The sequence below is a fragment of the Trichoplusia ni genome, unplaced genomic scaffold (genome assembly GCF_003590095.1).
Source record: "Trichoplusia ni isolate ovarian cell line Hi5 unplaced genomic scaffold, tn1 tig00000898, whole genome shotgun sequence".
In the NCBI taxonomy this organism is placed as follows: Eukaryota; Metazoa; Arthropoda; class Insecta; order Lepidoptera; family Noctuidae; genus Trichoplusia; species Trichoplusia ni.
In genome coordinates this window covers 11,923-23,408 of record NW_020800073.1, presented here as the reverse complement: position 1 = coordinate 23,408, position 11,486 = coordinate 11,923, and the positions used below count along the sequence as shown (strand labels likewise).

Below are 11,486 nucleotides of genomic sequence, written 5' to 3'. Positions count from 1 at the left end.
TCGAGAGATTAATTTCAAACGTTATTTGTTCTCCACAAATACTCGTCAATGGGAATGATTTAATTTGAAACGGCTTACCCTGACATCATCAATGTGGTTAGTCTTGTATGCGCTTTCTAGGCCCTCGGATGGATAAGGCATAACAATTATGCGACTAGTTATGTAGCTAATATCCAAATCAGTTCTAGCTATGGATCTGAAATTAAACATAAAATATGTTAGATATTTTGAACCAAAGGAAAACCGACTTATAAAAAGTGATTTATTTTATTATCCCAATCAAATAAATTATTTTTTTAAGCCACCACATAAAACCAACTCACTGCTGCACAGTCTGCATGACCTTCGAGGAGGTATCCTTCAAATTCTTCAGAAAGCTACCAGCGCCTCCCTTAATAGATGAGAATAGCCCCCCAGTAGCCGGCAGAGGCGGCAGTGGTGGCTGGTAGTGCGGGGCTGCGGGCGGGCGAGCGGGCGGCGGGGCCGGCTTGGCTCTGGCGGCCGGGAGTTCGGCACATCTTGGCTATTTGCCACAGGATCTTTGCCGGCTAGAAAAAAAAAAACTAGAATATAGATTTGACAGGGGGACATGACAGTTGTTATGGCACATTTTTGCATGTCAATGTTTTGATAGACTTGTTATGTTGTAATATAAAGGCTATTTTGATTTCATGTATCTGAGTGTTTTGAGTACTTAGCTACCGATGAATTTTAGAGAAATATAGAATACATTAAGGTGTGTCAATAATTTCGGTTAAATTACAACACTGTGTTCTTGTGTCAAACATTCTTCCAAAATGTGAACAATACAAGGATGAATGGTATAATTACAAAAACAACATAATAGATTATTTGATATTTATTTCTAACATTAAATATCTTACATGTTTATACTTATGCGGCTAAATAGTAACAAAAATATTGCTCGTCTAAACACTAACTCTGTTAAATTAACTAAAAAAATATTCGGATGTTATACAAAACCAATCACTTGTTTAAAAAATAAATCACATGTCACTTACACCAAAAAGTTTTAGGAAAAAGGTTTTTAATACAGCAATAGAATCTTTAAAAAATAAAATCACAACAATATATTTTTAACAAACATAGATATTGTTGGACAGTATAAAATATTACAAAAATAAACTAAATACTTACCTATTGGTAATAAGTTCCTAAAGAATCCTTTACGGGGTCACGTTGCCGCACTTTCGATACTCAAATTATCTTTAAACGACCGCATATACTTATGACTGGGCCTCAAGTAAGTATTAAATCAATCAAATTTTATCAGCGCCACACGCTGTAACGCGCTATAGAGACATTGTATTGAAGGAATTAACCGTAAAGAATTGTTAACCATAAATACGCATACGTTTTCATTCTATACTTAGAACTAGACAATAATGTACGAAGAACCGAGTTAAGTCACGGGAAAATAGAGTGACGTCAGACATGACGTAACAATCCTGCGTCGGCTAATAAGGCCATAAAAAAATATTATGCCTATTTATTTACTGTATATTGAGCACTTAGGGACGAGGGAAAACTGGGCGATACTCAAACACTCGGGTACTCAAGGTTGTTTAATCATCAGAAAGCGCTTCTTAGTTGCCTATATCCGAAAGACATTTTTAATATGATCTGATTTCGAAGGCCTAAAACCTTTTTTGATTTACGAGTAATGTAGCCCCAGTCATATTTTGGTAGAGATTTTATGATATATACAAAACTGCGCCAACGTGGCCCGTCATAAAAAGGACAATAGTAATACTTGTAAAAATATTCTAAGGAATATTGAAAGTTTAGAAAGTCACATTGCACATTTAAAAATATTTACTTCAGAGAGTAACGTTTAGCTTATATTAGACGCATATTTGGGCAATCGCTGATTTAGTTTATGTTAAATGAATATAAAATAAAAGCACCTTCAATAACATAGTATTAAGTCTATAGCTGGTGGCATAATATTATGCCGGTACTCTTATAAAATCATTATTTCTGTGGTACACAAAATATATTTGTCTTTTAAATATTTATACTTTCACAGCGCAGTTCGATTTGGTTTAAAATATAGCATATTCATAAAACATCCCAGATAGGTATGAGCAGTACCGTAATAATGGACAAACTATTTCTCAAGCATAATTCAAGACAGAAAAAACTTTTTGAGACGATAGAACCTACATATTTTTACAACCTTGCAATATTAATACTATACATACATAGGCATGTAAAATAACAAATGTTATAAACTCTTAGAATACATAACAATAACATACTATGCTAGTCAGAGATGTGAGTCTTAGTTCGAAAAATGTTTTGGATTACAGCATCAGCGCCATTGTACGCCGAGAAAAAAAAATATAGCGTGAGAAAAGGCAGTTAATAAGAACTGCCACCAAAAATAGATTAATAACAATTGGTTACTCTATTACATATTCTACTAGTGAAAGTAAATGCTCCAGTTGTATTACAAAGAAGGCTTATAGATTACTAAATAAGATACCGAGAATTTTGCACTTCGCGACCAAAAATATTTTGTATGGACAGGAAAATAGCTAAGGCGTTGAAGAAGTCAACACCAGGAGAAACAAAAGAGAGAGGCTGAGTTTGAAGAAAACAAATATGAACAGCATTACACATCATATTTTGCTAATAAAATAAAACTCTTCTCTTCTCTCTTTTCAGTTTTGCAAAAAGAGGAGAGTCAGATGGGAGCAGTTTCGACTTTATATATGCGAGGTCTTCAGAAATAAAGATTTGTGACATATATCAGACTCAAAATCACTGAATATAAGATGGCGTATACTGTTGTATAAGGTAAGAGTCCAAGCACAACGGAGACAATATTTTTGACGATTTCATAAAAATAGAAATGTTTTATATAGACATTTGTATCGCAGAACTTACTATGTCCTGAAGAAAGTTTTGACAAGCATTTGGGTAAATCTTTTGGGCAGGGTAACAATTTGGCTAGCTTATAAGTTAAGCCCAACTTTGAAGAGAGGTAACGAGGTTAAATAAAGCTTGCTAATATCAGAAGACTAACATTCAGGATAAAGTTGAAAGCAAACATTTTCTTCTTTCGATATTTTAGGTATTTAATCTAAAATATCGAACTGCTAAGTTTAATAAACAACCAATTATTCTCATTACACTAAGCTCTGATATTATTATATAAAGAGATTACTTTTTCTTATTTTATAAAAATATGGTAACTAATTAATACTATCGACCGACATCTCCTTTTTTTTTTTTTTTTTTTTTTAAATAAATAAATGCGGACAACATCACATACATTGTTCTGACCCAAAGTAAGTTGCTGAAGCACTTGTGTTATGGAATCAGATACAACGAAGGTACCACAAACACCCAGACCGAGACAATGTAGAATGTAATTTTTACATTGACCGACCGGGGATCGAACCGGGACCTCAGAGCTAGCGACACCTTGAAACCGGTGCGTACGCCACTCGACCACGGAAGGTCGTCAAACCTTTGTACCTTTTATTCCATGGAATGTGGAAATATTGTGGAAGATTTTCTTAGGTCACTCGCAAGTGGGTAAAGTACATAATTATGTATTAAGATTATATATCAGACATCTGGAATACTACGTCTAGATAAATGGGAGTTTATAATGGAGTATATGGAATTTATAAGTACTATCATAAAAGTCTAAGCTTAGGACGGACCTACAATACATAAAGCCTTGGCCTTTACTAAGGATTCTAGGGTCATATTATTGTCATCGTTAAAAACTGTAAATACAGTAAAACAGTTCTATACAAATAATAGAAAATACTGTATACAGAAATCATAACTTTCCCGTCATATTAGATACATAATAATTGTATTCAAAACAAATAATTTCGCACTCAATTCGTACATCGCTACCAAAAATAAACAGCCAGCGTACTGGTTTATAAAAATAAAATATTCTAAAGGCAATAACAACATTATTAAATATAGTTAAACATTAATAAATAAAAACAATGAATACTCATCATTGCGAGCATATCCAATGGTTCTAGCAAGCGTCAATGTGTGATTGGTGTCCGATGCTAGGGTTCATGCTAGCGCAGCGGGTCATTTAAACGAGAAACTATTGGGCACCCGAAAAAGTTGAAAACACCTAAAATGAAAAAGAAAACGTGATATGTATTGCATACAGGATTATACTAAACAGATAAAGTCCCACGCCTCTCGCACAAAACTACAACAAACAGGCTAATTGCAACTGCTAATTGAGTTCAGCTAGCAAGCCTTCAAAACAATTATTTTTAAATTGATTAACAGTATAATAAGGCAAATATATCTCTTTATACAAACTTGCTGCATGTTATATCGAATTGACGCCAAAGACGAGTATTGATAAGATTCCGCGGTACAAATAAACAATTGAATAGCAAGAGGCATGAGACTTACGAATCTACGGACAGATACATGCAATGTGTTATGACCATTCAAAGGAAACAAAATAGAAGCACTGATTCCATGTTTAACAGGCTAACATGCATGGCAGATGTTCCATAAATAAACGGAGTTTAAAACATTGTTTCATATTCATGAAATTGTTACATAATCTTAATACATCGCATGCCATTAGGCCTACCAATTGTCAACTACTTATAAGTCTTTAAGATTAGATAATAATACTTGAAACAATTATTATGATATATTCTATAGTAGCAATACAAGTGTCAAATGATATTCACGTAATTTAAATAGGAGTAATTATCATAATTTAATTAAAATATTTTGCTGTGTAATAACTCTACCACCCTGAGTTTTTGAACGAATAGTTAAGACTAGAATAGTTTGAACATTGTATAGTAATAAAAAAAGAACTTAAATGCAAGAATTAAATTTAAAAAAGTGCGTGGCGACATTTATTTTAAACTAAAAATTTAATTTATAATGTATGTACGAGTTACCCTAACACCCATTTCTATAATTAGAATAAATACGGAAACCAGCCAAGGAGTCGTTTACTTACGAAGCCATACATCAAGAATGTTATTAGAGTATTCCCCAGTATAAAAAGTCACAGTCGTAACCGACTGGACGAGAAATCACGAGGCTAGGCTACAGCATTCAATTCCATACAATTATCACTCGCCCATACAACAATCCTACGCTCCGTACGTGCTAGATCTATTTAGCGAACCACGATATTAAACAAGTGGGAAAAATAACATTTATAATGCGAGTGTACTCTATGTATCAATCAGCTGATGAGTTCATGTAATTAGCCCCATCATTATATGGATGACTTTAAAGTGACACTATCATGAAATATTGTATGAATGTTTTATCAATCAATTAATTAATATGTATTTTATTTAAGACCTGAGCCACCATATTCGAAACAAATTATATTGTTTTACTGTTATTTTGAACAATTATTATAGTTATATAAATATAATAATAAATTCAATATTTAATCTAAACCTGGTATAATCATAAAATAAGCATCCTAGCTAACGTATGACAGATATGAAAATAACTTTATAAATTATTTGACCCTGACGATTTTTAATTACTTTATTAAAGTCTATCCTCGCTGAATCATACCTCGCACCATATTGCTGTGCGCACAAAGCTGACCAAACATTAAAATTATAATAACAACCATAAGATATTTATCCAGTAGTTGTCAAGTTAATGAAGAAACAATTAGTATTTTTTTACAATTAAGTTTTGTTAGTTCGTATTAATGTACAAATGATGACAATACAATTTAGTGCCTACTTGTGCAACCAGTAGATCTACAGTGCGTACCATCATGTTAGTTGAAAGCGAACGTGAATCAGATCAGTAACACATAGCATATGTTACGTACACAATATACCCACATTTTTCCAATCACGGAGTGTCCACTATGACAGTACTTCGATATCTGTGCCACTCAAAATGCGTTAGAAATAAAAATCAAACCATGGCTGTGAAGAATATACTCATTTATTTATCTATATTAAGCTCCCACATGACTAAATAATAATATGCACAACAGAAATAATGATTCAATGACATAAATGTATTTAAGACATAGTGTTCAAAAACACTGACTTTTGCGATATTAACTAATGACAAAAAATTATGAACGTTAAACAATGTATTCTATATATCATATAATCTACTCTAATTCAATACTTGTACCTCAGTTTAACATATCATTTCCTTATATTGTCAGGTAAGTTTTTGGACTGATCCATGATTTCAACCATATCATTTGATCGTATCAACACATATTAATATAATTGGAAGTTGTGATAACAAGCAGTGTAATAGAATACACCGATCTAAATAATAGACTATTATATACACACAAATAACTTAAAATATAAGAGCCAAAATATAAATCTACGTGACAAGTGCTCGAAGATCGACATCACCAAGCCACCAATACCGTTAATGCCAGACGACTGACGAGGCGGGCCCGTCGCCGGTCGCCGCTACGTGTCGCTACCGCAACCAATGTTAGTTCACAGATAACTCGACGATGTTAATATAAGCCAATATATATCCATTACTATATCATTATTATATTCGATAACCACTGTACTATTGTCTACAGTACAGGATATTTATATTATTTATTTAACCATAATTATTATACTATATAGAAAAATAATATACCTAATGTAGAAGAGGGTTTAGAAATTGGTGTGAAATTGTATATAAATATAGCCCAATAAAGTTACAGGAATGTATAGACAGTTTAGTAATTTCACCTAAAGTATATTAAAGATAACTAACTAGCGACAAGTATCCTATCTAGCTATAAAAGGTATGCATTTCATAAATGCACACTGACTTTTTGTAATAAGATTATTTAAGAAAAATGTTAGAGGAATTTGCGACGATTGTTTCAAATTTGTTCATATTTTGAGTGACCATCCTATTTGTCACCGTGATGTCATTCAAGTCTCCTTTATTATCGGACTTAAATATCAAATTAAAGCTTCTTAACTTTCACTGTTCATGAAACACCATGGCTAGTATTGCACTAGGTAAATGCAGTTTGAGCCTCCATACACAAAAGAAATGCTTGATATAATAAATTGCTAACTTTACCAAAGTCATATTTACGCATTTCAGCATTGAAGCAACATAAATAATCAATTTTGTTTTAAGTCAAATAAATGCTATACTACTTATTTCATTCAGAGAACAATTTATTCAACATTGCCTTACCTTTGGTGATGTTCAATTTTTGGTGATTATCAACATTGGAATGTAAATAAATCTCACAATTTGTTTTATAACCTTTCTAAGGAACTCAAAATAAATATATGGAAAAAAATAAAAATTTGAGTGTAAAAAGTCAAAAAATACTTGACCATTTTTAGCTCGAGTATTTAATGCAACAGAACAGAACGATGGTCCGTAGGGTACATGAATAAGTGATACGCGCGCTCGCAACACAATGTAAACGGTTTAGGCGATTCTTTTACGAATTTATCACAAAATGTTGAACGTGCCGCGCCGCGACATTTCTCTTAGGATATGGTAGTGTAATATTTACTTGACTTCTTATTACCTGGCGAGCTAGTGGCCACAGATTGTTCAACTTTTTTACGCTCAAATTTGAGTGGTTGCTTGAGATTGACATTATTGGACTCTGCTATGGCCGCCAATCGTTCCAGCACACTACTTATCGACAGGCGCTCTTCAGGGTTAACTGTTAGGCAACCACCTGGGAACAAAGGCAACTATGTCAAACATCCGAATTCTAATCTCACTCCAATAATAGGAAAGTTAAAAACATTCAAATCAAAAACTACATTATATTTAAAGTACTCACTTATAATTTCATGAAAACATTTATAGCGTTGATCATTGGGGTTTAAATTGTAGTTTCCATTCAAAATTGCCAGTTTAGCAGAATCTTCAAATGGATGTTGCATATAGCACAGTGTGTAGAGGATGCATCCTAGTGCCCACACATCTACACTGTGGTCTATTTTGCGGTTGTCCCATGTATCTAGCATTTCTGGTGCTCTGTACATAGGGGTGGTAAATTGGGCCAACTGAAAAAGTATAACAATATGGATTATGTAATACTGGCACACTTAATGAAGACAATACTGCATAAAAAGCAAGTCTACTTACAGTTTCTTCTAACATATTTCGTTGATTTGCACTCCAAGATGGATTTGGTGAATATATGTCAGTTGTAGCTGAACCAAAATCACATAGCTTTATTGTACCTATAAAAATGATAACATTAAATCTCCATATACAAATTACATATTATAACCAAAATAGAAACTACACAATCATGCAGTAATTATGTAAGACCAAGAATGTACCTTCATTTGATATTAAAAAGTTTTCTAATTTGAGATCACGATGAGCAATAGGTGGCACTTGTGCGTGCATGTGTTGCACTGCCCGGCATGTTTGGTAGAACACCCTAAGTATGGTAGGGAGGGGGAAGGCCTGCCCTCGGTTCTGGAGGGCCTCCATCAGGCTTCCACCACTGCACAAGTCCGTCAACAACAGATACTCTCCCATGCCATGTGATGTTTTCGCCTTATCAATAAAAGATGCTGCTATGTATTTAATTATGTTTGGGTGCCCTGACAATTTTTTTAATATGCTAATTTCTTGAATAATATTTTTGTTTGCTTGCTCGTCCGCTGCCATGAGCCTTTTCAAGGCATACTCGGTGCCACTGGACACATCTTGAGCAACAAACACAAAAGCAAAGCCACCTGCAATAGAAAAGGCTCAATAGCATTGTTGTTTACACCTTACAGCTTGATAAACATCCAACATATTATTTACGTACAAATTAATGTGTTCATGATACTACATTAGGCAGTTCCTTATAGAAATCCTATTGGAAAATATATGGTAATTATAACAACTGAAACAGGAAGTGTCACCATGGGTTTTAGGTCATGCTAACAACAATGTGAACTTGTTACAATAAATTGAACACAACACCTGTGATTCCATGAATTTGAAAGGATTTGAATCACTGATAATACTATCAGTATGTTTCATTATAAGATTTTTTGAATAAATTACATAAAATATGGCTTTAGCATATTTTTATCACTCAATAAATAAAGCAAATATAGGTGATAATAGCACAATCAAGGGGCTGTGTGCTAATTTGTTACATTTAAAATCATTTTTTGGGAAATGTTAAACTTTTAAAACTTTTACTCCTTAACATTACGCTCATTGTTCGACGAAATTAATAAAACGGTCGTAGCGGATATGCCTTCGACGACCCTAAACATTTTGTCAGACAATGTACCCTTCCGCCCCCCAATTTCTGTGACGTTAGTACGTGGACTGCGTCGACCCACACGAAAAATGTAAACATTAGTTATCACTTTTTCTGTAACTAAGGACGCGGCATGAAAAATTTATAATAATTAAGTATTGACTTACCTTCTGCTATCACCTTTTTAACTCTCAATTTCATATTCCCAATTTCAACAAATTGGCCAACAAAATCATTATCACTACCACCGTTTGCGCCTCCTGAGCTAAAATAGCCCATAGCTGACTTAAAGACGCTCATTTTGAAGACTAATTTTGTGAATTTTCTATATAAATTAAGAAGAAAAACTGTGTTTTATCAGCACCCCATAACCAGATCCATTTTACAATGGCACATAATGGCAGAAAAAAAGATAGGCAGATATGTTGGCAAATGGCAGGAAAAAGTACAATGTTGCCAAATTATTGATCCAGATGATGTTTGTAAGGTGTATTTGAAAATTCCCTGACTTACAATAAATAAATGTAAAAAATTATAATATCAGTGACACAATATTTAAGAATGATGTAATTTTGAATTATGTTCAAGCCTTACAAAAGGATAGTTTCAAAATGTAATATTGCAACCCAGACTTCTAGCAAAGGCAGCGGAGTGTAGTTTTTCCTCGAGTAAAATTTTGTATATTCTGCGTTAGTCGAGTAATTCGACTAAATTGGTAGATTTTTTTGACATTTCACTGATGATTTATTATCTATAAAATATAAACATTACTGTCAGTCTGTGGTAAGGTGATCATCATTTGGAATGGAAGGAAAGCAAAGCAAACTGTGCTAACTTTATTATTTGTTTATTGTAATTTCCTTCAATTGCAGTTTGATAAATAGTCTGAATTCCACGGAAGAATACACCGGACTAATGTTTGTCAATCCTGTGTGAAAATAACAAACATGGGATTTGATATCAAAAGATTCAAAGGTGACGTTGATGAAGAACTCATTTGTCCTATTTGTTCAGGGTTTTAGAGACCCTCTTCAGGTTTGTGATCGTTTTTATGTTTGTCGCATGAAGTGCGTGTAAGCGTGTAGTTTCAAATGGGTGTGTTTGCATTTCCAGGCTCCTGCTTGCGAGCACGCGTTTTGTCGTGCTTGTATCACGGAGTGGATCAGTCGCCAGCCCACCTGCCCCGTGGACCGGCAAGCTGTCACCGCCAGCCAGCTCAGGCCTGTTCCCAGAATACTACGCAACTTATTATCAAGGTGAATATGTCACAAACAAGTCACGGTTTCTAGGTCACACATTAATGGTTTAGCAAGGGCTTATATAATTGATATCTTGTTGGTTTATTAAATTTGTGTTGCAACAGCAAGATAATTGATTCTGTAAAATTGATTGTATCACTTAAAATAATGATAGTATTATGTTTGGAAAGCAAAACATTATTGTTGAGTAATCTCTATTGGATAAAAGATGTAACTACTTGAATACTTAGTGTTATTAAACACTTGATTCATTATTTAGTTATTATCATAAAATGGTGTCATTCATAATGTGTGTCAATGCTATGTTTACATTACAGACTGTGTACAAGTTGTGACAACGCACTGCATGGCTGCAACACTGTCCTAAAACTGGACTCGCTGGCGTCACACTTAGTTGAATGTATGTTTATGTTTTTATACAATATACAGCTAAGCTTCAAACATTTTTACATCAAAATCAAATTAATAAGAAATTAAATGACTTCATAATAACTAAAGATCTAATATTGTTGTTCAGGATATTTCCTGTAAGAAAATTATGAGAATTAGTTGGTTAATTGTTCAATAATCCTTTTGTGAGAAATACCTAAAACAGGTATATTAAAACTGGTAAAATCTTGTAATAAAATAAAATTAAAGGGCTAGATCCAGATTTCATATAGAAAAGAATGAATTGATTTTTGTTTTTTTCTATACCATGTTAATTCCCAAATACATTATTTTATCTTTATGAAGAGGACTCCCTTAAAGAATTTGATTGTTTCCACAAGCAATTCATAGATAACATTATTTTTATTTCCTTGAAGACAAATCTACATCTCGGCTTGTAGTAACCTGGTTTTTGACAAGATCATATATTCTGTAGCCCTTTACCTGCTCTGAATAACCAACAAGAATGTGCTGCCGAGCTTTCTTATCCCATTTGGTTCTCCTCTCTTTTGGAACATGCACCATGACTGGACTGCCAAAGAGACGTA

General features: G+C 33.5%; 2 protein-coding genes across 2 annotated transcripts; one reads left to right on the top strand and one right to left on the bottom strand.

Annotated features, from left to right (window-relative positions):
- Positions 1 to 45: 45 nt before the first annotated feature.
- LOC113507183 (cyclin-G-associated kinase-like) lies at positions 46 to 9,655 on the bottom strand. Its single transcript, XM_026890045.1, is given in 8 exon segments — positions 46 to 196; positions 324 to 483; positions 486 to 548; positions 7,550 to 7,705; positions 7,814 to 8,039; positions 8,122 to 8,219; positions 8,322 to 8,726; positions 9,418 to 9,655. Coding segments are annotated over 8 exon segments (1,392 nt in total). The 5' UTR covers positions 9,551 to 9,655.
- Positions 9,656 to 10,234: 579 nt separating this feature from the next.
- On the top strand, positions 10,235 to 11,196 carry LOC113507182 (E3 ubiquitin-protein ligase NRDP1-like). The gene is made up of 3 exons (XM_026890044.1): positions 10,235 to 10,285; positions 10,364 to 10,506; positions 10,827 to 11,196. Exons 1-3 carry the CDS (start codon positions 10,235 to 10,237, stop codon positions 10,984 to 10,986), a joined length of 354 nt encoding a protein of 117 aa, XP_026745845.1. The 3' UTR covers positions 10,987 to 11,196.
- The last annotated feature ends 290 nt before the right edge of the window (positions 11,197 to 11,486 follow it).